Source organism: Dipodomys spectabilis, unplaced genomic scaffold (genome assembly GCF_019054845.1).
Source record: "Dipodomys spectabilis isolate Male_0828 unplaced genomic scaffold, ASM1905484v1 ptg000115l, whole genome shotgun sequence".
NCBI lineage: Eukaryota > Metazoa > Chordata > Mammalia > Rodentia > Heteromyidae > Dipodomys > Dipodomys spectabilis.
In genome coordinates, this window is record NW_024870792.1 from 1233983 (window position 1) to 1261105 (window position 27123).

The 27123-nt window shown below is 44.8% G+C and overlaps 1 protein-coding gene and 1 non-coding gene across 5 annotated transcripts in view; both read left to right on the forward strand.

The window, feature by feature from the left end:
• The first annotated feature begins 11117 nt into the window (after positions 1–11117).
• Sf3b1 (splicing factor 3b subunit 1) overlaps positions 11118–27123 on the forward strand; it is a 49235-nt gene continuing 33229 nt past the window's right edge. For 2 of the 4 annotated variants that reach the window (XM_042688280.1, XM_042688281.1), the window contains exons 1-3: positions 11162–11269; positions 22330–22496; positions 26027–26131. In XM_042688280.1, coding sequence (XP_042544214.1) covers positions 11242–11269; positions 22330–22496; positions 26027–26131 — 300 coding nt within the window. In that variant the 5' untranslated portion in view covers positions 11162–11241. Of the gene's footprint in view, positions 11270–22329; positions 22497–26026; positions 26132–27123 lie in introns of all 4 variants that reach the window. The other 2 variants (XM_042688276.1, XM_042688278.1) reach the window with 2 other exon arrangements.
• LOC122115076 lies at positions 13264–13365 on the forward strand. Its single transcript, XR_006148691.1, has one exon. It is a non-coding gene; the product is annotated as a U6 spliceosomal RNA (small nuclear RNA).

Below are 27123 nucleotides of genomic sequence, written 5' to 3' on the forward strand. Positions count from 1 at the left end.
TCCTCGAACCTCTCTGTGCTCAATGCTAGCGCTCTACCACTGTTAAGAATCCAGTTTTCCATTTCTTGTCAACCCCACCCCCAGTCTAGTATCTCTATGCTCTCTGCCTGGTCCTGACAATCTGCTGAAGAATATCCCCACCCCATAATGATCTTTGAGCTTCTGTAAACTGCCACCTGCATGTGGTTTTGGTCTTTATAAATCCTGCCCCGTTGGAGGTTGTGGATGCTTTTAGTTCTGAGGTAGCCCAGAACAAGGCTGTTGCCAGCCAGCCAAATAAAATTCCTTCATTTCCTCTGACCATGCCTCTGAGGATTTTCTGGACTCCAAGGTCATTACACCACTGAGGCACTGCGCTCTTTCTGGACTTTGCTGTTTACATGGTAGTAAGGAATTGAACCCAGGCCTTCAGGCATGCTCGGCAAGCACTCTACCACTAAGCCACCTTCCCAGCCCCAGGAGCAACTTCTCAGAAGAGGTAAGAATAGCAAAGAAGCACACGAGGAACTCCTCATCATCCTTGGCCATAAATGACAAACAAATCAAAACAACTCTGAGATTCCAACTTATTCCAGTTAGATTGGCCAACACCGTGAACTCAAACAACAAGTGTTGGTGGGGACGTGGGGAGAAAGGAACCCTTACTGCACTGTTGGTGGGGAGTAATCTAGTCTAACCACTCTAGACACCAGTCTGCAGATTCCTAAGAAAACTAAACATAGACTTTCCCTATGACCCAGCCATACACTACTCCTGGGCATCTACCCTGAAAATCATCAGCCAGGATATGATGAGGACACCTGCACATCCATGTTCATTGCTGCACTATTCACAATAGCCACGGTATGGAAACAGCCCAGATGCCCCACAATAGATGAGTGGATCCAAAAAATGAGGTATACAATGAATTTTACACAGACATTAGAAAGAATAAAATTATGTCATTTGCAGGGGAAGGGATGGACTAGATGTGAGAGCCCAAAAACAAGCTGTGAGACCCCCAAAAGGATTGGGAGTTTGAAGGCCTTCTCCCAACATACACTCAGAATGCTGAGAGTTTTCTGGAAAGGTCAATCCTGGCTTAACAATTATTCAGATATCTATCCTGGGTGTGGGCTAATTCTACCCTAACTGCCTGTGAGCCCAGGGTAGATTATTATATCCTGAATCCAAAAGAAACTTCCAAGACACCCAGTTAAAGGAGCTAGGAACTTTATTACAGCCACACAGGGTCCGCTTCCTACTACCAGGAAAGTAGGAGACTGGCCTTCAGCTCAGGGTAGGATGGGTTTTTGTAAGGGTAGGTTACATAGAGTTACGTAGATGAGCCATGCAGGTTTGGCACATTTTCATTGGTTATAGTTACATGACCTTTAAATTTTGTTTTTGTTTTTGTTTTTTTGGTCATTCCTGGGGTTTGAACTTGGGCCGGGCGCTGTCCCTCAGCTCTTCACCTCAAGGCAAGAACTCTACCTCTTGAGCCACAGCGCCACTTCCAGTTTTCTGAGTGGTTTATCAGAGATAAGAGTCTCATGTGGGCTGGGAAGGTGGCTCAGTGGTAGAGCACTTGCCTTGCATGCATGAGGCCTGGGTTCGATTCCTCAGCACCACATAAGCAAAAAAGAAAAAGCCAGAAGTGGCGCTGTGGCTCAAGTGGTAGAGCGCTAGCCTTGAGCTGAAGAGCTGTGGGGCAGCTTCCAGGCCTAGAGTTCAGGCCCCATGACCGGACCCAAAAAAAAAAAAAAAAAAGAGACTCACAGACTTTCTTGCCTGGGCTGGCTTTGAACTTCAATCCTCAGATCTCAGCCTCCTGAGGAGCTAGGATTACAGGCATGAGCCACTGGTGCCCGGCTCATTTGTTCTTTATGGTAAATATTATATGTAATAATTTGCAATAGGCTGCCTACCACTTGATGGTGATCTTCAATTGGAGGACAGAGGTGATGTCAACTGCGGGCTTAAGGCCTTGCTACTGAGGCAAGCCAGCAAGGTTACAAAAGCAAAACAGCAAAAACATGGCCTTGAGTCACAGGAGCATAGGCAAACAGAATCTTGACTTGGTCAGCATGACGGATACTATCAATGTATGGACACTAATACAGAAATTATTATTATTTTTTTGGGTCCGGTCGTGGGGCCTGAAATTTGGGCCTGGGCATTGTCCCTCAGCTCTTCAGCTCGAGGTTAGTGCTCTACCACTTGAGCCACCTTCCCAGCCCCCAGAAATTATTTTTATTACAAGCTCCTGACTAATACAGCAACTCAGTGCAGCTGGTGATAAGCCTCAAGGTTGTCAACCTCCACAAAGCTGGCAGCTTGGTAAACTTTTTAGAAAGGATGGAAAAGAGGTAAAGGCTAACTACTGGTCAGCCTTTGTCTGGAGTTTTTCTTTACCAAGAGGTTTTGCCCTTCATCAATAATTTTGTTCTGTTTTCCAATTTTACATTTTAATTCTCATGGATATCCTTCTTTTCCAAGGAAAAGGGAGGGGCTCAGGGAGAGAGTAAATTTCCAACAGCACGAGGAACTGAGGGCAGACAATAAAAGGAACTTTCTGCCAGTAAATAACAACACAGATATTACATAGACTGTTTATACAAATTGTCAGCTATTTATTGTTTAGCTCTCATTCCCAAGATAAGTCATCTACATTTGTATACAAAATATTGTCACATGGTTGATATTTATATCTTTTTTTTTTTTTGTCAGTCATGGGGCTTGAACTCTGGGCGTGGGTGCTGTCCCAGTGCTCTTCAGCTCAAGGCAAGTGCTCTACAGCTTGAGCTACAGTATCACTTCCAGTTTTCTAGTGGTTTATTGGAGATAAGAGTCTCATAGACTTTCCTGCCCGGGCTGGTTTTGAACTGTGATCCTCAGATCTCAGCCTCCTGAATAGGATTACAGGTGTGAGCCACTGGCCCGGCTACCTTACTTTCTACGTATACTTCCCTATAGGAAACCAATAAAAACCTTGGTGAATGGAACCTTGGAATCTGAAGCTGCAGAAGGCTACAGGTTCCCTGATACCCCGAACTTCAATTTCTTGGTCCAGTCTCCGTTGCTGCCTTATTCCTGGTCGTGGTGGGTTAAGGGGCACACGGAAGCTTGCAACAATTAGAACAAATCATGTTAAACTCAGAGAGAAATGGAGCATGTTCTCTTTGATATACAGAAATTAGATCTAAAATACAGAGGGATATGATAAACTATACAGGATTCTAGATACTCACACACAGTGAGACCGAAAGGGTACTCTTCGGAGAGAAACACAAAGGTGCTATGCCTATATGCCTTTTCATATTTATTTTTTTGGTCAGTGGTAGGTCTTGAACCCTGGGCCTGGGCGCTGTCTCTCAGCATTTCAGCTCAAAGCTAACGCTCACCACTTGAGCCATAGCCCCACTTCTGGTTTTCTGGAGGTTAATTGGAGATAAAGAGTCTCACGGACTTTCCTGCTCTAGCTGGCTTTGCACAGTGATCCTCAGATCTCAGCCTCCTGAGTAGCTAGGGTTTTAGGTGTGAGCCACCAGGGCCCGGCTTCTTTGTTTATTTGTTTTTTGTTTTTTGGGTCCGGTAGTGGGGCCTGAACTTTGGGGCCTGGGCGCTGTCCCTAAGCTCTTCAGCTCAAGGCTAGCGCTCTATCACTTGAGCCACAGCGCCACTTCTGGCTTTTTTTCTTTTTGCTTATGTGGTGCTGAGGAATCAAACCCAGGGCCTCAGGCATGCAAGCAAGTGCTCTACCACTGAGCCACCTTCCCAGCCTTCCCTCCCCACCGCCCCCCTCCCCCACCCCACTTCTTACTTATATAAAATCATATAAATATTGAAACCAATTCCCAAGATATGAACACAAGAGGTCTCTTTTTAAGGGTTTTTTTTTCTCATGATTTTGTCTTCTTTATGTATAGTATATTCAAGTGTATATCTTCAGGAGAGTGGGGGGAGGGTACAGAACTTGAGGGGAAAAGGGTGAAAAAGTGCATTAGTGGATCTCACTGGACACTGATGAAAGAGAATAATACAATTGGTGGGTGGAGGCAGGAGGGAAGGACTGGGAATGAGGGAACAGAAGACACTGTATTAAAGGAAATGTACTCATTACCTGACTCATGTAATTGTAATCCCTCTGCACATCCCTTTAAATAATAACAATAAATTAATTTTTAAAAAGCTACTGTTCCCTTTTGCTTGAAGAAGATGCTTTAAAACATAATGCATGATGGGACACTGGTGGCTCACGCCTGTAATCCCAGCTACTCTGGAGGCTGAGATCTGAGGATCCCGGTTCAAAGCCAGCCCAGGCAAGAAAGCTTGTGAGACTCCTATCTCCAATAAACCATTCAGAAAACTGGAAGTGGCTCACTGGTAGAGCACTGGCCTTGAGCTGAAGAGCTGAGGGACAGTGCCCAGGCCCAGAGTTCAAGTCCCATGACCGACCAAAAACAAAAGATAATGCATGTCTCCTTAAGGAATTTCTCTTATCTTCCTTCCTGGACAGGACATCAACAACTGGGGTTAAGTGTCATCACCTCCCTAAATAAATTGGGTGGTTGCTAAGGAAGGACAGGGAAAAGCCAAAGAAGTTGAAAGACTTGGCCAATGAATACCATCAAAAGCTAGAAGAAGCCAGACACTGGTGACTCATACCTGTAATCTTGGGATCAAGGTCCAAAGTCAGCCAGTGCAGACAAATCCAATTAAACAACAAATATGTTAGAAGTGGAGGAGTGGCTCAAGTGGTAGGATGCCAGCCTTGAGAGAAAAAGCCAAGCCAGAGCTCAAAGCTCTCCGTTCAGCCCCTATACTGGCCTCCCCCTCAAAAAAAAAAAAAAAGGAAAAAACTGGAAAAGCATAAAGAATACATTTTGAGGTCTTAGATCAAAAGTTGGGGTCAGTGACAGAACCAAGTTGTGTAAGAAGTAGTTATCAATATGGGACTCCCAGCTCATGATGGGAAGATCCTAACAAAGATCAGACATACATTGCTCCTGGAGATGGCATTGGCTCACATCAAGTGGATAAGAAATGGTAAAACTGTAAGCATTATGTCCACCTTTGGTCCTCAACTCCACCCAGACCTGCTGGCCCCTCTCTTTCTCTGCCCAGACCACCTGAAATCCCGCCTACCTCACTTCTTAATCCCCAGTCCCTGCTGCTACCTATAGCAGAGTCTGCCATGTGCTCTCTCTCTGGCTCCTCTAACAAACCTTGTACTAATCTTTCTCCTGTGCCTGCTTGCCTCCGCATGGTCGCCTGGCATGGATGTGACAGATCCTTTCAAAAACTACTGTGGGAGATGTAGAGGAGGGTATGAAAAGGCTGAGAGAAGTGGACATGTGGGAGTAGATACTGTTTGCTAAAGCCAGAACATTTTAACAGATGACTATGTGCTATAGGAAGCCTCAAAAAAATACTTTGAAAGCCTGGCATGGTAGATCACGCCGGTAATCCTAGCTACTCCGGAGGCTGAGATCTGAGAATCACGGTTCAAAGCCAGCTGAGGCAGGAAAGGCTGTGTGAAAGAGAGATTCTTATCTCCAATAAACCACCCAGAAAACCAGAAGTGGTGCTGTGGCTCAAGTGGTAGAGCACTGGCTTTGAGAAGAAGAGCTAAGGGACAACACCCAGGCCCAGAGTTCAAGCCCCATAACCGACAAAAAAAAAAAGAAAAAGACACTTTGACCAAGCAATAAGGTATATGAGAGGACACCAGTGTCACTGAACAGGACTGGGAACTAGGTAAAGTGAAGTACTTCCATGAAGTAGCAAAAAAGCTCAGTGCAAAGATTAATGGTAATCAAAATGCCAAAAAACAAACAAACAACACAATCCTTCATGACTAAACAGATAGTGACATTTTATTTTATTTTTTTGGGTCCGGTTGTGGGGCCTGAACTCTGGGCCTGGGCGCTGTCCCTCAGCTCTTCAGCTCCAGGCTAGCGCTCTACCACTTGAGCCACAGCGCCACTTCCGGCTTTTTTTCTTTTTTGCTTATGTGGTGCTGAGGAATCAAACTCAGGGTCTCAGGCATGCAAGGCAAGCGCTCTACCACTGAGCCACCTTCCCAGCCCCCAGATAGTGACATTTTAAAAGTCAATCAATTATACTGATTTTTTTCCTTTTTTTTTTTTTTTTTGGTCGGTCGTGGGGCTTGAACTCTGGGCCTGGGCGCTGTCCCTCAGCTCTTCAGCTCAAGGCGAGCGCTCTACCACTTCAGCTATAGCACCACTTCCGGTATTCTGGTGGTTTATTGGAGATAAGAGTCTCACTGGCTTTGAACATTGATCCTCAGATCTCAGCCTCCTGAGTACCTAGGATTACAGGCTCGAGCCACTGGGGCCCAGCTGATTTTTTCCTTTTGTTTTAGAATCCTCTGACGAGGCTCAGCCTAGCAGTGATACTGACAAGTGGTTTTTTTTAAAAAATTTATTATCTTTTTTATTTTTTACAAGCATTAGTGCAACCAGCAGATTCAGTTATGGAGCTGAGCTCTATGACAGCTCTATTAGATTATGGGGTCTGATAGTATAATTCTATCTTGAATGCTGGCCAAAGATCTATGTGTTATAGACTTTGTTGTCAGTCTATGGTATTACTGGAGGTTAATTTTTTTTCCTGGTGTTAGGAATCAAACCCACATCTTGGCCTGCATAGTGCCTATTGGAAGGAAGGTTGTTGTGGGATCTTTTTTTTTTTTTTTTTTTTGGTCATGAGGCTTGAACTTCAGCTATAGCACCACTTCCAGTTTTCTAGTGGTTTATTGGAGATAAGAGTCTCACAGACTTTCCTGCCCAGGCTGGCTTTGATCCATCATCCTCAGATCTCAGCCTCCAGAGTAGCTAGGATTACAGGCGTGAGCCATCAGTACTCAGCAAAAAAAATTCTTGTCAGAATAAGATCATTGGAGACAGTGTTCTTGAAAAGGACAACGGGTTACCAGGAGTAGTCCCTTCCTCTCTCACTTCCCCTGATGTCAAGAGGTAAATAATTTTGTCTCACGCTAAGCTTCCACCATGAGGTACTGACTGACTTACAGGCATAAAAGCAAACAGGCCAACAAGCCATGGGCTGATACCACTGAGAATGAGCCAGAATAAACCTTTCCTCCTTATACATTGATTATCTCAGGTATTTTGTTACAGTGTTAGAAAGCTGAGTAACAAGAGATTCCCAAGTGACAGAGGACAATGATGCTTTTCCAAAGAAGTGAGCTGGGGTCTAGGCTTCCAGATGTGGTTGTACTGTTGACATTTTGGGTGACCCTCATGAAGTGGTAACTTTTGAGTGCTGCTCATGGAGAGGTAATTACAACTGCTGCTCTGAAGTGACAAGGGTAGGTGGGGCATGGAAGGCAGGGATGGAAGAGTCAGAAATGTAGCAGCCCATCAAGGTATATGGTAGTTGGAGCTGGAGTTCAGCCTGTGTAATCTACGGGCTTCAGAGTGAACATTTAGACCCTGCTGCTGTGGATGGAGGCGGGAGGCAGTTCTGTGGGCCTAGGTATGGTTTAAGAGGCAGCTGGTAATCAATCAGCCATACTACAGCTACTAGTAAGCATGTGGAAGAGTTGTTGGTAGCGTGGCTATCCAAACCCACAATCCACCTGCCGTGTGAGAATCCCATGGCCCATCCTTGGCTACAGTTTGTGGGTGTCTGTCTGGAGAAGACCACTCTCTGATGTGGAATCAACTGAGTGGCCAGTGATGGCCCCATTGGGGCTACAAACATTCCAGACACCAAGGAATGGCCAGTAAAGGTTTCTTTTTTCTTTTTCTTTTTTTTTTTTTTTGTCGGTCGTGGGGCTTGAACTCTGGGCCTGGGCGCTGTCCCTCAGCTCTTCAGCTCAAGGCGAGCGCTCTACCACTTGAGCTACAGCGCCACTTCCGGTTTTCTGGTGGTTTATTGGAGATAGGAGTCTCAAGGTCTCTCCTGCCCAGGCTGGCTTTGAACCGCGATTCTCAGATCTCAGCCTCCTGAGTAGCTAGGATTACAGGGGTGAGCCACCAGCACCCGGCTAAGTAAAGGTTTCTGTTGGTGCTCACCCTGGAAGACCATTTGGGCCAAGCTGATTCAGGCTGAGAAGGAAGCCGTGGCCAAGAACAAGCTGTACTTGCAGTATAACCTGGTTTGTGGCCACAGTATGCAACAGTCTGCACCCTATGGAACACCAGGGTAAGAAGGAAGTGGGCCATACCTTGCAGGTGGCCAAGGTCTCTAATGCCTCCAGAGGCATTCTACCCTGTTTTCTGAATTTTGCAGCTCAAAGAAAGACTAGAGCTACCTCTAGTCATGAACAGCAAGAAGTGTGAGTTGGATGAAGGAGAAAGGAGGACCAGGAGAAGGCAGCCAACAGGAAGAAAATGATCCAGAAGGGTAAAAGAAATGGGGCCAGCAAGGATCTATAGACCAGAGGAAAGGAGGCTTGCTCAGCCTAGGGAGGGGAGTAAAGGAGGTTGGGGAGTTAACATGCATTCTAGGCCTCCAGGCTGGGACAGCAGTAGGAAAATACTACAGAGAAAGAAGGAAGTAAGTAATTCATTCACCTTTGGATCTATTCTGTAAAGTGAAGTCTGTACTTATACTAAATATCAAAGTACTAGGGTGCAGAAGAAAGTATGTTAGGGGCTGGGAAGGTGGCTCAGTGGTAGAGTGCTTGCCTTGCATGCATGAGGCCCTGGGTTTGATTCCTCAGCACCACATAAGTACAAAAAGCTGGAAGTGGTGCTATGGCTCACGTGGTAGAGTGCTAGCCTTGAGCTGAAGAGCTGAGAGACAGTGCCCAGGCCCAGCGTTCAAGCCCCACAACCAGCAAAAAAAAAAAAAAAAAAAAAAGTATGTTAGCTGGGTGTCGGTGACCTGTAATCCTAGCTACTCAGAAGGCAGAGATCTGAGGATCACAGTTCAAAGCCAGCCAGGGCATAAAACACCATGAGACTCTTATCTCCAATAAAAACCACTTAGAAAACCGGAAGTGGCACTGTGTCTCAAATGGTTGAGTGCTCACTTTGAGCTGGAGAGCTAAGGGATAGCACCCAGGCCCAGAGTTCAAGCCCCACGACCCACAAAAATAAAAAAGAAAGAAAGAAGAAAGTAAGTAAGTAAGTCAGGGTTGGTTTGTACAAATAATTTTCCCACAACTGAAACTCTGGCTGGAAATTAAGGGTGTATTAGAGAAGTAATGTGATCAAAACTAAAATTTTTTCTTTTTTAGTGTTGGGGTTTGAACCCAGGGCCTTGAGCTTTCTAGCCAGGAAAGCACTCTTACCACTGAGCCACACCACCAACCTGAAATTGGAAATTCCTTGACAGTCATCTTTTTTCACTTTCACTTTTGTTGAAAATTGGTCATATTTTAGAAATGTACAGTGGACCAATTTACACATTTCTGCATTATTTTATGTGTGTGCTAGTAATGGGGCTTAAAACTCAAATCACTTTTTCACTCAAGGCTGAGCTCCACTTCTGGCTTCATGGGGCTTGAACTCTGGGCCTAAGTGCTGTCCTTGAACTTTTTTTTTTTTGGTCCGGTTGTGGGGCCTGAACTCTGGGCCTGGACGCTGTCCCTCAGCTCTTCAGTTCAAGGCTAGCGCTCTACCACATGAGCCACAGCACCACTTCCAGTTTTTTTTCCTTTTTTGCTTATGTGGTGCTGAGGAATTGAACCCAGGGCCTCATGCATGCAAGGCAAGCGCTCTACTACCAAGCCACCTTCCCAGCCCTGTCCTTGAGCTTTTGCACTCAAAGCTAGCACTCTTATCAATTTGAGCCACAGTACAACTTCTCGTCTTCTGGTTCTTACCTGGAGCCAAGTCTCACAGACTTCCCTGTTCTAGCTGGCTTTAAACCTCAATCTTCAGATCTCAGCTTCCTGAGTAGCTAGGATTACAGGTGTGGGTCATCAGTGTCCTGCTCCCCTAGTGCTTCTTCTTCCTTTTCCTTCCTTCCTTCCTTCCTTTCCTTCCTTCTGTTGGTCATGGGGCTTGAACTCTAGGCCTGGGCGCTGTCCCTGAGCTCTTCATCTCAAGGTGAGTGCTCTACCTATTGAGCCACAGCGCCACTTCTGGTTTTCTGGTGGCTTATTGGGAGATAGGAATCTCATGGACTTTCCTGCCTGGGCTGGCTTTGAACCGTGATCTTCAGATCTCAGCCTCCTGAGCAGCTAGGATTACAGAGGGGCCACTGGCACTTGGCCCCTTGTGCTTCTTAACTACTGCAACGAAATAACTACAATCTTGTGTAATTCACACATCCCTCCATCCTTCCACCGGAGTTTCCTCTCATTTCTTGAGTGAGATGAGCAATACTTTGCCTACCTTACTTGGACTACCTGTGAGGTTCGGTAGTATTTACACCTATGCTGGCACAAATCATAGACAATTACTAAGAGGAAAAAAAAGAGGCCTGGAATTACAGGACAAAGAGGCTGCCAAAACAGTCCGTAATTAAACACAGACAGCGCTTGAGACAGAAGGCGAAGGAAAGCTTTTTTTTCTTTTCTTTTTGGGATGGTCGTGGGGTCTGAACTCTGGGCCTGGGCGCTGTCCCTCAGCTCTTCAGCTCAAGGCTAGCGCTCTACCACTTGAGCCACAGCGCCACTTCCGGCTTTTTTCTTTTTGCTCATGTGGTGCTGAGGAATCGAACCCAGGGCCTCAGGCATGGAAGGCAAGCGCTCTACCACTGAGCCACCTTCCCAGCCCCCGAAGGAAAGCTTTTTGTCCTTCCCAGGACACCTTCCCATGGCTTCGCGGTTGTCCGGCTTGAACTCAGGGCCCGGGGGCTGTCATTTATCCTTTGCCCAAGCCCAGGGCTCTGTCATTTTGAGCCTCAGCGCCACTTCCGGTTTTTGAGTGGTTTATTGGAGATAAGAGTCTCAGGGACTTTCCTGCCCCGGCTGGCTTCGAACCGCGAACCTCACCTCTCAGCCTCCGGAGTAGCTAGGATTGCGGGCGTGAGCTACTGACACTCGTAAACTGGCCCGGGGAATCTACCTTCCCGCAGGGCTTCCGAGCTCACCTCGAGGGGGAGCCGCGGACGCCCGGCCCCTCCTACGCCCACCCAGCGAGCGGGCGGGTCTTCCTAGGTGGCAGCTCTGTCACGTGTCTTCCGACGGCGCGCGCGCTCGTGCGTGGCGCATGCGCAGGGAGCGGCCCCGGCTATTTTTCTCCGTGGCGGGCGGCGGCGGCGGCGACGAGCGGAAGTTCTTGGGAGCGCCAGTTCCGTCTGTGTGTTGGAGTGGACAAAATGGCGAAGATCGCCAAGACTCACGAAGGTAAGCGGTCGTTGCCTCGTTGCGAGGCTCTCTTTCCCGGCGCTCGGCTCCCGGCCCTGCCGGCCTGTGTTTCCGCCTCTTCCTGGAGGGGCTTGGGTCGCGGCCTCGCCCGCGCTCCGAGCCCGCGGCGTCCGGTCGGCGTCGGCGGCGCAGGCCCCGGCCCCGCGTAATGGCGTCCTGCTCGAACCTCCCTGGCAGGCGCTTTGTTCCGTGTCGGGGTGCCGCCGCTTGGGGCTGGCTGCTGAGTTTTCCGGCCCGAGGGCCTCGTTGGAGGCTCGGCCTGCGGAGGCTCCGGGCGGCCCGCGGTGGGGGGGGGGAGAGGAAACGGGCGTGGGAGGAAAGCCTCCCTCGGCCCCTGGCTCGGCCTGGGCTAAATCTGCGCTTCGGAGCGGCCAGAAGAAGCCCCGCAGCACGGCAGCCGCTTTCCGGGGGGTGCGGAATCGAGGTGGCTCACCCCCAGGCCCGTTAGGTTTAACCTGGGCAACCTGAATGGCCTGGTGACGGGACGATTGTTGTACGAAATGAGGCGGGCGTCCCTCGCCACTTCCCGAATCGTGTTTGTGTTTCTCCGTGGGGGCCGATTGTTGGAAGAACCGGCGGAAGAGGGAAAGGCACCTTCCTTCGATCAGTGTGACCGTCCTTTTCAAGATAGTTTGATCGTTTTGTGGTATACAGGCTCTACAAAATTTTAGGATGTAGGGAATAGACCGGAATCTATGAGGAGTATCCAGAGAAGACAGGAAAGCAGGAGCGTGGCATGTGAGGACATTTCGTGATTTCTGACTTAAAAGGCGAAAGTTACACGGAACTCAAGGCTTCCAAAAGTGTCACCTCCTTCACACGTCCTTTCTAGGTGTGTGGGTCGGTATTGATGAATTTGAGGGAACTAACAGACTAAGGCTATCAAAATTATACAGTCTTAATGGGGAAATAGATGTGTATGTATCTTAATTTTCTTGCAAGGTCAAATGAATGCTTGAATAGAAGTAAAAGCAACGTATTCAGGAAGCAGAATAACGGAGTGATTAATACATGCCTAGTTATGTCAGAGAGGAGATGACGTGTCTCTGGTCTAAAAACATCAATCGGTTCTAAATTAAGGGAGTGTATTCGAGCCGGAAAGAACATCTCATAAGGCAAAAGGTGTGCTTAAGTTGTCTACTGTGGCGGAAGAGAGTGCAAAGAGGGAATCAGTAAATGAATTGGAAAGGATTGCTTTGGATTAGAAGGCTTTTATTAGTTGGACTATCCAGAAGGACAGTTTTGGAATAATTAGAGCATTTAAAGATGTTGCTGTTCTTGTTGAGGTGTTGATGATTAATGCAGGGAGTTTTGTCACTTTGATTACTTGTTTATTGGTCTCTTCAATGTAACAACCACCAGGAAAATCTAAAAGATCTGACATGAATTATAGAAAACTAGCTAATTGTAGTTCATTGGCAAAAATTGCCATTTTATTTGTGATTATTCCTCAGTGTGAGTTAAAATTGGTACTGTGAAGATTGGAACTTTTATTTTTTTCCCCCCTGGTCGCAGGGCCTGAACTCTGGGCCTAGGCGCTGTTCCTCACCTCTTCAGCTCAAGGCTATCGCTCTACCATTTGAGCCACTGCGCCACTAATGGCTTTTTTCTGCTTATATGGTGCTGAGGAATCAAACTCGGTGCTGAGGAATCAAACCCAGCGCCTCCTGCATGCAAGGCAAGCAATCTACCACTGAGCCACCTTCCCAGCCCCTGGAACATTGGGTTTTGATATTTTGTTGTCTCAAGATGATGAGCCAAGTACTTGCTCTGATTCTTTAATATCCCCTGTATCTGTAGCGTAATCGGTACTCAAATATTTGATATTTATTGACAGATCGATATAAACTGGTTATATCTTAAAAGATACACAAAAAAAGAGAACTTGCCTGTGGTGAATCACTCCGAGTCCCATGGATGCTACACAAGTTCAGGGTTCACCACCAAATTAGCTACATCCTCACCTGGAAAGAGTGTTCACTTCACCATATAATACCAAAATTGGAACAACACCAAAATTAGGATAGCCCCTGTGCAAGAATGACACACAAGTTTGTAAAGCATTCTCTAGTTTTATTTATTTTTGTTGATCATAGGGCTTGAACTCTGGGCCTGGGCGCTGCCCTCAGCTCTTCAGCTCAAGGCTAGCGCTCACTTCTGGTTTTCTGAGTGGTTTATTGGAGATTAGTCTTACTAGGGAAATTCCTGCCTAGGCTGGCTTTGAACTGCAATCCTCAGATCTCCGCCTCCTGAGAAGCTAGGATAACAGGCCTGAGCCACTGGCGCCTGGGTGCATTCCCTAGTTTTAAACTGCATTCCAGTTGGGTGCTGTCTGTTCTTAACTGTTGTTCAAATGATTACTGTGACTGAAAAACTTGAAATAGAAGGACCACTATGTATAGAGACAGCCTGGGATGTTGCCCACATGAACAGTAGCTATGAGTGAAATAAACAAATGGATTATTCAGAACTGTTACTTTTTTTTGCCAATCTTGGGGCTTGAACTGAGGGCCTGGGCATTGTCCCTGAGCCTGTCTCTGCTCAAGGCTAACACTACCACTTGAGCCACATTCCCAACTCTGAAGTTATAGTCTTAATTTTGAATTTAGCTAGCTCAAAAGATAGACTTTTCATTTGTCAAGTCAGTCCTTTAAATTGTAGCCCTCTCTCCCCCTTTTCTTTTGTGCAGGTTCCCAGGCTTGAAAGAGGGCTGTTCCTTAGCTTTTTCCACTTAAGGGTGCTGCATTTCAGGTTTTTTGGTGGTTAATTGGAGATACTCAGATTTTCCTGCTAGCCTGCTTGGAACTGTAATCCAAGATTTTAGCCTCCTGAGTAGCTAGGATTATAGGTAAGAGCCACTGGCGCCCAGGTCTTGAGTTGAAGCTCCAGAACTTTTTTTTTTTTTTTTTTTTGTCGGTTGTGGGGCTTGAACTCTGGGCCTGGGAGCTGTCCCTCAGCTCTTCAGCTCAAGGCGAGCGCTCTACCACTTGAGCTATAGCGCCACTTCCGGTTTTCTGGTGGTTTATTGGAGATAGGAGTCTCACGGTCTCTCCTGCCCGGGCTGGCTTTGAACCACGATCCTCAGATCTCAGCCTCCTGAGTAGCTAGGATTACAGGCGTGAGCCACCAGCGCCCGGCTAACTTTTTTTTTTTTGTGGTGCCAGTCTTGGGGCTTGAACTCCAGAGCCTGGGCACGTCCTTGAACTTTTTTTTGCTTACCACCTGAACCACAGCTCCACTTCAGCATTTTTGGCAGTTAGAATCTCATGAACTTTTCTTCCCCAGGCTAACTTTGAACCATAATCCTTAGATCTTAGCCTTCTGAGTAGCTAGGATTATAGGCATGAGCCACTAATGCCCAGCTTCTAGAACTGGTATTGGGGATTGAATCCAGGGCTTCCATTATGCTAGATAAGTGCTCTAACATTTAAGCTATACCCCCAACCCTTTGATATTTTGTGTTTGCAGATAAGGGTTTATTAACTTTGTTGCATGTTTTGGAAATCCCAGTCTAGCCTGGTAGCTGAAATTATTGATATGAACTATCATGCTTAGCTTTAGACTGTTGGTCTGTGTGTTTTGCTTGGGATTGGACAGAGTAGGCAGGTACCTTCTCCCTTCCAGTCCAGCCTAGGTTTGTTCTATGGATCCGTTTTTAATTTATAGGCACTGGCGGTGCTGGGGACACATGAGGACGGAAGGCCACACACTTAATTGGCTGCCAGGGGGGTGGGAGGCTAGCAGGCAGCCCCTCCAGGGGAAGAAGTAGAGGTTATAGGGTGAGTGCACTTCAGCCCCCACCTTGGTATGGCAGGTACTCTGTGCAGCACAGCCTCGGGTAGCAAATTTAGAATTGATGATTCTAGCCTGGACTAGGACAACTCAAAATTTGAAGGATTACTCATAACTTTGTTTTGTTTTGTTTTTTTTGTTGGTTGTGGGTCTTGAACTCTGGGCCTGGGCACTGTCCCTCAGCTCTTAAGCTCAAGCCACAGAGCCACTTCTGGTTTTTTGGTGGTTTATTGGAGATAAGAGTACCTCGGACTTTCCTGCCCGGGCTGGCTTTGAACTGTGATCCTCAGATCTCAGCATCCTGAGTAGCTAGGATTACAAATGTGAGCCACCGGTGCCCTTTTTATTTTTGTGCGTGTGTGGAGGAGGTCCAGTCGTGGGGCCTGAACTCTGGGCCTGGGCGCTATCCCTCAGCTCTTCAGCTCAAGGCTAGCACTCTACCACTAGAGCCACAGTGCCACTTCCGGCTTTTTTCTTTTTGCTTATGTGGTGCTGAGGAATCGAACGCAGGGCCTCATGCATGCAAGGCAAGTGCTCTACCACTGAGCCACCTTCTCAGCCCCACCCCTTTTTTTAAAATATAATTTTTTTGTTATTAAGGTGCTGTACAGAGGGGTTACCATTGCATTTCTTTTTTTTTTTTTTTGCTAAGCCCTCTTTTCTCAGTTACACATAATTGGTTCCTTTACTCTTAAACTAGTATACCCCAATTTTTTTAAATTTTATTTTCATGGTACTGGGGTATTGGACTTAGGGTCTTGAACTTGCCAGACAGGCAAGGTTAAGCCACACCCCAAGCCCAGAAGCTTACTTTCTATAAGATTAAACATTTATTTATATAACCATAGCAATCCCATCTCTAGCTGTTTACCCAAGTGATACATGAAAACCTGTATATGAATATTCATATCTTCCTTGTGATAGGTATGGACTGCAAATAACTCTTGCACCTCAATTAGAAAATAAGCACACTGTTACACAAAAAGACACAAACTATGTACTAACAAGTAGATGGGTCCATTTGGCCATTGTGTATGTAGTCACGAGGAGGTACCATTCTCTTGCCTAGTAACTAACAGTGTCCATTTTTATTTGTCTTTATATCTGAATGTTTTGTATTACAGAGAGGAGCAAGATTAGGCCAGAACATACAGGTTATTTGTCATAATTGAAAAAGAAAAGGTTAACATACATTTTTCCTCCTTTGCCCCCCTGTTTTAAATTTTTTTGGTCTCTGGTTACTCTTTTGATTGTGTTCTCTCTGATATTTTTTCATAGATTGTATTTAAGAATATTTGTGTTTAGCTGTATGAATTGCTGCTTATATACCAGTAGCTATAATTCAGTGTTTATGTTGAAAATCAAGTTTGGGTTACAGTGTTTGCTTTGCATATGTGAAGCTCTGGGTATGATCCCCAGAATTGAAAACGAAAGGAGGGAAGGAAAGGAAAGGAAAGGAAAATATAGAGTTAACTTTTTTCCTCCTTAAAGATCTAAAATGATCATAGCATTTGAAGTTGTGGATAAAGTTTGAAGTTTTGGAATGTTACAAACCTTTGCACTAATGTATGAGGGAGGGAAAAATTTGGTGAACTAAAGTTGGCTTTTCAAGGCTAGCACTCTACACTTGTGCCACAGTGCTTCTTCTGGCCTTTTCTGTTTATGTAGTACTGGGGATCAAACCCAGGGCTTCTTGCTTGCTAAGCAAGCACTCTGCCACTAAGCCACATTCCCAGCCCCAGCTTTTTAATTATGAAATAATTGAGCATATAGCAAAGTATACAGCAGTGTACAATGAGTTTGACTTCTCATCAATTTTTAATATTGTGGCATATTTGCTTCATCCATTTTACTTATTTTGGAAATGAAACTTAAAACAGGAAGTACTTTATAACTGTAATGATACAAATTTGTTTACCCATAAATATTTTGAGTGTTGTATGTTTTCTGTTTTGACATGTAGTTTATTAAGAAGTGACCTGTCTGGGTGCTAGTGGCTCACATTGAGTAATTCTAGCTACTCAGGAGGCTGAGATTAGAGGATCTAGGTTTGAAGCCAGCCTGGAAAGGAAAGTCCATGAGAATCTCATCTCCAATTAACCAACAAAAAGCCAGAAGTGTAGTAACTATGGCTCAAGTGGTAGAAAGAACACTATACTAGCCTTGAATGAGAAATCTGAGGGACAGCGCCCAGAACCTGAGATCAAACCCAATATACACTTGTGCGTGCGTGCGTGCGTGTTCGTCTGTTAGTTGCCTAAACAAGTTTCTGAGGTTCAAGGCATGTCTGATACCTTCATTTTGTGGATTACATGCATAATAATTGTATAAATGTGCTTCAGTTGATAATTCATTAACAAAATTCATTCGCTTTTTTGATTTTATCCATAGTTTCCAGCAAAGACTGAAAATGATGCCTAGTTTACATAAAAATATTTAACTGTTGAGCCTGTAGAAATGTAGTAATTAATTCCCCTTAGAATTAATTAACTACAAACACCTGCTTGGCCTCAGAAGAGCTTGACTAGATAATTTTATTACTAAATTCTGATTAATATAGAAATTCAGTGATGATTTCATACATTTTATACAAACATTAATTCAGTATTTATGAGCCTTTGTAATTAGAAAACTGTTTCTAATCATAATGTACATAAAATCAGTAGATGAAAGTACTTCTTGAGTAAATATATATTATTATCCAAATGAAGGACTAGTTGCCAAAAACTTAAATGAAAAAGTTCTTCAGAGGCGGCTGTAACAAGTGAGGGGAGAAAGGCAAAGATGTGTTGCAATTGGAATGGAGGCTTAGGGCCAGGTAAAATGTTTTTCTGGATATGTATTAATGAAGGAACAGGCGCTTTTAAGTTAGAGTTCCTTAGTATAACTCAGCCAAGCTACATATTTGTTACAAATTTACCAGGTCATTTTGATTAAGGTGGTGATGTACAGACTACAGTAAAACTGTAGAGGAGAGATGGTGGGCTCTTTGGTTGGCCTAGTTCACTGAATTTTTTCCTCTCTCCCTTTCTCCCTCCTCCTCCCCTCTCCCCTCTCCTCTCCCCTCTCCCCTCTCCCCTCTCCTCTCCCCTCTCCCCTCTCCCCTCCTCTCCCTCCCCCCTCTCTCCCTCCCCCCTCTCTCCCTCCCCCCTCTCTTTCTTCCTCCCTCCCTCCCTCCCTCCCTCCCTCCCTCCCTCCCTCCCTCCCTCCCTCCTTCCTTCCTTCCTTCCTTCCTTCCTTCCTTCCTTCCTTCCTTCCTTCCTTCCTTCCTTCCTTCCTTCCGCTCTCTCTCTTTCTTTCTTTCTGTCATGGTGCTTGAACTCTGGACCTGGGTGCTGTCTCAGCTCAAGGCTAGTGCTCTACCACTTGAACCACAACAGTGCCACTTCTGGCTTTTTCTGCTTATGTGGTGCTGAGAAATCTAACCCAGGGCCTCAAGCATTCAAGGCAAGCACTCTGCCACTGAGCCACCTTCCCAGCCCCCTACTTTTTTTTCTTTGCTTTTTTTTTATTTTTTAGGTCCGGTTGTGGGGCCTGAACTCTGGGCCTGGGCACTGTCCCTCAGCTCTTCAGCTCAAGGCTAGCGCTCTACCACTAGAGCCATAGCGCCACTTCCGGCTTTTTTCTTTTTGCTTATGTGGTGCTGAGGAATCGAACCCAGGGCCTCATGCATGCAAGGCAAACGCTCTACCACTGAGCCACCTTCCCAGCCCCCCTATTTTTTTTCTTATAGGGAAGTGTGGCCCAGCTATTCCTTGGACTGCATTTCCCTTCATAGACAGGGCTTTCCCATGAAGTGATCTACCACCTTGAACCATAACTCTAGCCCTTTTGTTTTTGAAGCAGGATCTCAAGTAATTTCTCCAATGCTGGTCTTAGACTCCTGATCTTTCTGCCTTTCTTCCTGAAAAGCTAGCATTACAGATGTATGCCTCTACACCCAACAACTTTCTTTTTTTTTGTTGGTCATGGGGCTTGAACTCTGGGCCTAAGCACTGCCCTCAGCTCTTCAGCAAAGGCAACCGCTCTACCACTTGAGCAAGGGCGCCACTTCTGGTTTTCTGGTGGTTTATTGGAGATAAGAGTTTCACAGACTTTCCTGCTCAGGCTGGCTTTGAACCGTGATCCTCAGATCTCAGCCTCCTGAGTAGCTAGGATTACAGGTTTGAGCCACCGGCGCCTGGCTCCAACAACTTTCTTCTTTGAGCAAAGTATGCCTTTCAGAAGTATAATGTTGGGAAAGTAGTTCAGTGGTAGAGTGATTGCCTCGCGTATAGGAGGCCCTGGGTTTGATTCCTCAGCACCACATAAGCAGAAAAAGCCAGACTTGGTGCTGTGGCTCAAGTGGTAGAGTGCTAGCCTTGAGTTGAAGAGCTGAGGGACAGTGCCCAGGCCCAGAGATCAGGCCCCAAGACTGACCCCTCTCCCCCAAAAAAAGAAGTATAGTATCTTTTCTTTTTTTCTTTTTTCCCTTTCCTCCTTTCCTCCATCTGTTTTCTTTTTTATGTGGAATGAGTGGGTTGGGCGGTTACAAGATGACCAACTTTTGAACATAAAACTAATAGTAATGAATGAGATTTTTTTTTTTTTTTTGCTGGTCCTAGGGCTTGAACTCAGGTCCTGGGCTTCATGCATGCTAGGCAAGTAAGTACCCTACCACTAAGCCACATTCCCATCCTAATTTATTTATTTATTTATTTTTGGTTGGTCGTGGGGCTTGAACTCTGAGCTTGGGCGCTGTCCCTCAGCTCTTTAGCTCAAGGTGAGCGCTCTACCACTTGAGCCACAACCGCTTGAGCCACAACCACTAGTGGTTTATTGGAGATAAGAGTCTCACGGACTTTTCCCGCCTGGGCTGGCTTTGAACCACGATCCTCAGATCTCAGCCTCTTGAGTAGCTAGGATTATAGGCGTGAGCCACTGGCACCGGGCTCCTTTTTTATTTTTTATTTTTCAGTGGTACTAGGATTTGGATTCAGGGCATTGTGCATGGTAGGCAAATGCTCTGTCATTTGAGCCACTTCTCCAGCCCATTTGTTTGTTTATTGTTTGCCCAGGTTGTTGTTGACCATGAACTCCTATTCCTCCTGCCTCAGCATCTCTAAGTACAGGCATTTGGCACCTTTCCCTCACCCTGATTTTTTTTCCCATTTTTTTTCCCCCTTAACTGGTATTTAAAGCACTTAACTTAGCTGAACAAAGATAATGGTTAGACAAGAACTGAAGAAAAATGAAGAGAATCACAACTATAGTTTTGTTTCTAAGGGTTAGAATGTAGGACCTTTTGTGTTTTGTTTTTTTTCTTTTGGTCGGTCATAGGGCTTGAACTCTGGGTTTGGGCACTATCACTCAGCTCTTCAGCTCAAGGCGAGTGCTCTACCGCTTGAGCCACAGTGCCACTTCCGGTTTTTCTAGTGGTTTATTGGAGATAAGAATCTCACGGACTTTCCTGCCCGAGCTGGCTTTGAACTGTGATCCTCAGATCTCAGCCTCCTGAGTAGCTAGGATTACAGGTGTGAGCCACTGGCGCCCGGCTGTTTTGTATTATAACAAAATGCTGCAGCTGGGCACTTTATACAGAATAGATGTTTGTTTGGTTTTGATTTTTGTTTTTATGCTGGTCCTGGAGCTTGAACACTGGGTCTGGGCTCTGCCCCTGAGCTTTTGTGCTCATTTAGTGCTCTATCACTAGAGCCTCACTCCACTTTCTGGCTTTTTTTTTTTGTAGTTAATTGGAGTCTCACAGACTTATGCTGCTTGGACTCCACAAAGTGTGAGCCTCACATGTTGGGCTCTTGAGTAGTTAGGATGCAGGCCTGAGCCACTGGCACCTAGCTAGAAAAGTTTTATTTAGCAATTTTGAGTTTTATGGGAGAATTCATATTCTCGCATTCCCTCCCCTTTATTTTTGTTCAGAGTATGATCCCAGATAGGACATAACCTGGGGGGAGGACTTGCTTAGGAATATGAAATCCTTTATCACATTTTCACGGAATCTGTAGATACTTTGTTGAAGATTGGTTGACAACTATTCTCCACAATAATACTTTTGTTTCAAACTTAGTCTTGCTGTGTTGGAACACAGACTCCTTGGCCAAATACTCCTCCTGTTTTTACCTCCTAAGAATCGGGGACTAAGTGTGCTTGCGCCATGTCCATCTCAGTACTGTTGCTTTCACATTTCTGTCAGTGGTGTTGGGGTTGTTTATTTTCAAGTACTAGGGATTTAATTTGCTGGGCAAGTGCTTTAACCACTCCATTCACACACTTTTAGCTCCCTAGCATTTTTTTTTGGGGGGGGTCGGTCATGAGGGTTGAACTCTGAGCTTGGGTGCTGTCCCTCAGCTCTTCAGCTCAAGGAGTGCACTCTACCACTTGAGCTACAGCGCCACTTGTGGTTTTCTAGTAGTTTATTGGAGATAGGAGTCTCATGGTCTTTCCTGCCCGAGCTGGCTTTGAACCACAAACTTCAGATCTCAGCCTCCTGAGTAGCTAGGATTATAGGCATGAGCCATTGGCGCCAGGCTCCTTGCTATTTTTTATATTTGTTTTTGTTTGCTTTGTGTTTCAATAGTATCTCTTGTTTGGGTATTGAATGTTCAAGTTTTCATTCATGGTAGACAAGCTCTCTACTGCTGAGCTACATTCACCCAAATCTAGCTCTGGTGAGTGGTGAGATGAAGTAAGAACATCAGTGTTACTAATTTTTCAGTTGGGCAAAGGTTTAGAATTCAACAGTAATTTATAAAATGAATTTATAAAATGCATTCTAATGGTGAGAGTAGATAATAGTTGATGAGATAGTTAGCATCTTTCCATTAGTATTGTCTGTTAATGTGAGATGTATTAAATATATGAACTTTTTTTTTTTTTTTTTTTTTGGTCGGTTGTGGGTCTTGAACTCTGGGCTTGGGTGCTGTCCCTGTTCTCTTCAGCTCAAAGCGAGCGCTCTACTGCTTGAGCCACAACGCCACTTCTGGTTTTCTAGTGGTTTATTGGAGATAAGAGTCTCATGGACTTTTGTGCCCGGGCTAGCTTTGAACCATGATCCTCAGATCTCAGCCTCCTGAGTAGCTAGTATTACAGGCATGAGCCACTGGTACCTGGCATATATGCACTTTTATACAGTGCTTTTAACCCTTTATATGGTAGTTAAAATTTTTTGTATTTTTGATAATATCTACTAAGGAAATGTATTGTTCTGAGCTCTTTGGAAAATAAAATACTTTATGTTGTCTTTCTTACAGATATTGAAGCACAGATTCGAGAAATTCAAGGCAAAAAGGCAGCTCTTGATGAAGCTCAAGGAGTGGGCCTTGATTCTACAGGTTATTATGACCAGGAGATTTATGGTGGAAGTGACAGCCGATTTGCTGGATATGTGACATCAATTGCTGCAACAGAACTTGAAGATGTAAGTTATAAACTGTATTAAGAGGCAAGCTTCGTCCTTATTTTGAGAGAAAGCAAGAAATACAAAGGAATTTTAAATTTGAATTGTCTAGTTTAATTTGGAAAGATGGTATTGAGATTAGGAGATCTTTTAGAGAGTAAAATGTCCTTCCTTCTCTCTTTGTATTTTTTTTTTCCTTTGGCCAGTCCTGGGGCTTGAATTCAGGGCCTGGGCACTGTCCCTGCACTTGCTAGTGCTCTACCATTTGAGCCACAGCACCACTTCCAGTTTTTTCTGTTTCTGTGGTACTGAGCAATTAAACCCAGGGCTTCAGGCATCCTAGGCAAACACTCTACCACTAGGCCACATTCCCAGCCTGAACTGTGATCTACTTGGCCTCCTGAAGTAGCTAGGATTGCAGGCATGAGCAATTGGTACCTGACTTCTGTTAGTTTTTTGAGAGGATGGATTGCTGGTCTCAAACCTAATATGTAGCCCAGACTGGCTTCTGCCTCTTAAATGCTGGGATTATCGATACATATAACCATGTGTTGACTTTTTTTTTTTCCTGTCCATCGTGGGGCCTGAACTCTGGGCCTGGGTTCTCTTCAGCTCAAGGCTAGTGCTCTACCATTTGAGCCACAGCACCTCTTCTGGCTTTTTCTGCTAATGTGGTGCTGAGGAATCAAACCCAGGGCCTCATGCATGCAAGGCAAGCATTCTACCACTGAGCCACCTTCCCAGCCCCCCGAGCCACCTTCTGAGTCCCCCATGTGTTGACTTTGGTAGCTTGATTTCTAACATGTACTTGATACTGTTTTTTTTTCTCCCCTGGTATTATAATATGAATGGAAATTTAATTTTCTTTTTTTGGGGGGGAGGGTCAGTCGTGGTGCTTGAACTCTGAGCATGGGGTGCTGTCCCTTAGCTGTTTAGCTCAAGGCTAGCGCTCTACCACTTGTGCCACAGCACCACTTCCTGTTTTCTGGTGTTTTATTGGAGATAAAGTCTTATAGACATTTCCTGCCTGGGCTGGCTTTGAACCATAATCTTCAGATCTCAGGCTCTTCTCTTGTGCCACCAGTGTGAATGGAATTTTTTTGTGTGTATATGTGTTTTTTTTTTTTTTTTTTTGTTTGGTCGTGGGGCCTGAACTCTGGGCCTGGGTGCTGTCCCTCAGCTCTTCAGCTCAAGGCTAGCACTCTACCACTTGAGCCACAGCGCCACTTCCGGCTTTTTTCTTTTTGCTTATGTGGTGCTGAGGAATGGAAACCAGGGCCTCATTCATGCAAGGCAAACGCTCTACCACTGAGCCACCTTCTCAGCCCCTATGGACTGATTTTTCTTGCTACTGATATTCATGAACTTTTTTCCATCTGTTTTCTGGAACTACTTCTCATTTTGACATACTCTTTTTTTTTTTTCCCTCTTCAGTCATGGGGCCTGAACTCAGGGTCTCTTAGCTCTGTCCCTGAGCTTTTTTCCTCAAGGTAGTGCCTTACTACTTTGAGCCACAGCGCCATTTCTGTTTTCTGGTGATTAGTTGGAGTTAAGAGTCTCATGGACTTTTCTGCCCCAGATGGCTTTGAACTGCCATCCTCAAATCTCTTGTCTCCTGAGTATTTTGACTTTTTGTTTTGTTTGGTTGTGGGTCTTGGAATTCTGGGCCTGGGTACTGCCCCTCAGCTTTTCAGCTCAAGGAGAGCGCTCTACCACTTGAGCCACAGCGTCACTTCTAGTTTTCTTGTGATTTATTGGAGATAAGAGTCTCATGGCCTTTCCTGCCCAGGCTGGCTTTAAACTGTGATCCGCAGATCTCAGCCTCCTGAGTAGCTAGGATTACAGACTTGAGCCACCATTTTGACATTTCTTAAATGCTATTTATATATGTTCTACATAACTTCTCATTTCACTTGATCTTCTGAGACATCTACATTTGGTGAATATCTAACTTTTTGGTCATTATCTAATAATCCCCCCCCCCCCCCCCCCCAAGTCCTGGGGCTTGAACTCAGGGCCTGGGCACTGTCCCTAAGCTGCTTTTGCCCAAAGCCAGTGCTCTACCACTTCAGCCACAGCATTACTTCCATTTTTTTTTTTTTTCCTGTGAATTGAATCCAGGGCTTTGTGCATGCTAGGCAAACACTCTTTCACTGAGCCATATTCCCAGCCCCTAGTCATTTTTTGTTTTGTTTTGTTTTATTTATTTATTTATTTAATTTTTTTTTGGGGGTCCGGTCGTGGGGCCTGAACTCTGGGCCTGGGCACTGTCCCTCAGCTCTTCAGCTCAAGGCTAGCGCTCTACCACTTGAGCCACAGCGCCACTTCTGGCTTTTTTCTTTTTGCTTATGTGGTGCTGAGGAATCGAACCCAGGGCCTCATGCATGCAAGGCAAGCGCTCTACCACTGAGCCACCTTCCCAGCCCCCTAGTCATTTTTTGTTTTTCTTTTTTTTTTTTTTTGCTTATGTGGTGCTGAGGAATCGAACCCAGGGCCTCATGCATGCAAGGCAAGTGCTCTACCACTGAGCCACCTTCCCAGCCCCCCCTAGTCATTTTTTGATCAGGTCTTTTGCTTTTGTCTGTGGCTGGCCCTAGACCAAAATTCTCCTTATTTATACCTTTGTTGTAGCTGGGATGACAGGCACATACCACCATGCCTGACTTATTTAGATGGGCTCTTGTTAACTTTTTTGGGCTGGCCTTGAACCACAGTGAGTCTGATCTGCATCTTTTGTCTAGCTAAAATGATAAGCATACACTACCACACCTAGCCATTTTTTTTCTAGCCATTTTTGTGTGACTTATTACCAAACTTCATTTTATGTATATAGATTGCCATACTGATTGTTTGTGAAATGCAAGTAATACCTTGTAGTTGGTATCTTCTTTTTCCTTTTCCTTCTTTTTCTTGAGTGCAATTTAGAAGTCCCAAAATTTCGAATCTACTCAGGGACTAGCTTTTTGTTGGCTTTGATATCCTGATGTTGAAAGACAAAATGATAGCCGTGTGTTCCATAAGCTAATCGCAAAATTGTCATTTCATTTTTAACTAAATATGTGATCTTCAGATACAGGATCTCCATGTGTTGCACTGATTTTATTTATTTTTTTGAGTCTGGTTATGGGGCTTGAACTCTGGGCCTGGGCGCTGTCCCTCAGCTCTTCAGCTCAAGGCTAGAGTGCTACCACTTGAGCCACAGCACCACTACCAGCTTTTTTTTTTCTTCTGCTTATGTGGTGCTGAGGAATCGAACCCAGGGCCTCATGCATGCAAGGCAAGTGCTCTACCACTAAGCCACCTTCCCAGCCCATGTTGCCCTTTTATATAGTAAAAACGTGATTATTGTAACATTGGCCTGTCTAAACATAGTATAAAACAACATATACATTAAAAATTACTCATTTCTGTAATATTAAATCATGTTGTAAAACAAGGAAACTGGAGAGTTCTAAATAAGCTGTTTGTATGTAGTTGCCTAGAAAAGTTTATCATGCTATTTAAAAAATTCTGACTTGGGTTTATTGTCTTTTTGGGGGGTTTCATTGTAGGATGACGATGACTATTCATCATCTACAAGTTTGCTTGGTCAGAAGAAGCCTGGATATCATGCCCCTGTGGCATTGCTTAATGATATACCACAGTCAACAGAACAGGTAACTATTATTTTCCTTTTGAAAAATCATCTATAGTTGTTAAATCAGTTTTTAGTTCAACATATTAGTTCATAAGTACAGTGCATCTTGATCAATATCACCCTTTTTTTGGTCAGTCATGGGGCTTGAACGCTGGGCCTGGGCACTGTGCCTCAGCTCTTCAGCTCAAAGCAAGTGCTCTCCCGCTTGAGCCACAGCGCCACTTCCGGTTTTCTAGTGGTTTACTGGAGAGAGAGAGTCTCATGGACTTTCCTTCCCAGGCTGGCTTGAAACCTGGATCCTCAGATCTCAGCCTCCTGAGTAGCTGGGATTACTGGCGTGAGCCACGGGCACCCGGCTAGAATCACCCTATCATTCTCCCCTTCTAGCCCAACCTCACCCATCTCAAGTTGCCTGATTCCATTTTCACATATGTACATTGAATATTATGACTATTTCACCCACCCTTCTTCTCTCCGTTCTTATACTTCCCCGAGGTGACTTTTATTTTAAACCAAGTTTAGTCAGTTTAGGAGAGATGAATATGAGTTCCCATCTAAGTCCAAAAAGTTTCATAATCAATTGAGAATATTGAGAGGAGCTGGTTAGAATTGCAAATAAGAAACTTTGTAAAAGTAATAATATATGAATCATTGAGCCATGGAAATGTGGGCATAATATATTATTTCATTTTTTGTCTAGACACATTATATACCACAGCCATATCATCCTACTTTATTATTTATTTATTTATTTTCGACTTTTTTTTGAGACAGTCTTACTATTTTTGATAGGCTGGTCTCAAACTAGTGATTCTTTGCCTTTCTCTCCAGTGTTAGGATTATAGGTGTGTACCACCTCACTCAGTTATATGCCTTAGTTTCTCATCTTAGTATTTATCTAAAATTATGCAGAATATTTTATTATTATATAATTAAATCTTTGTATGTATTTTGTAATATTCTTGAATTTTGTTTATAATGTTTTGCTTGATTATTTAGTAAAGTGGATAT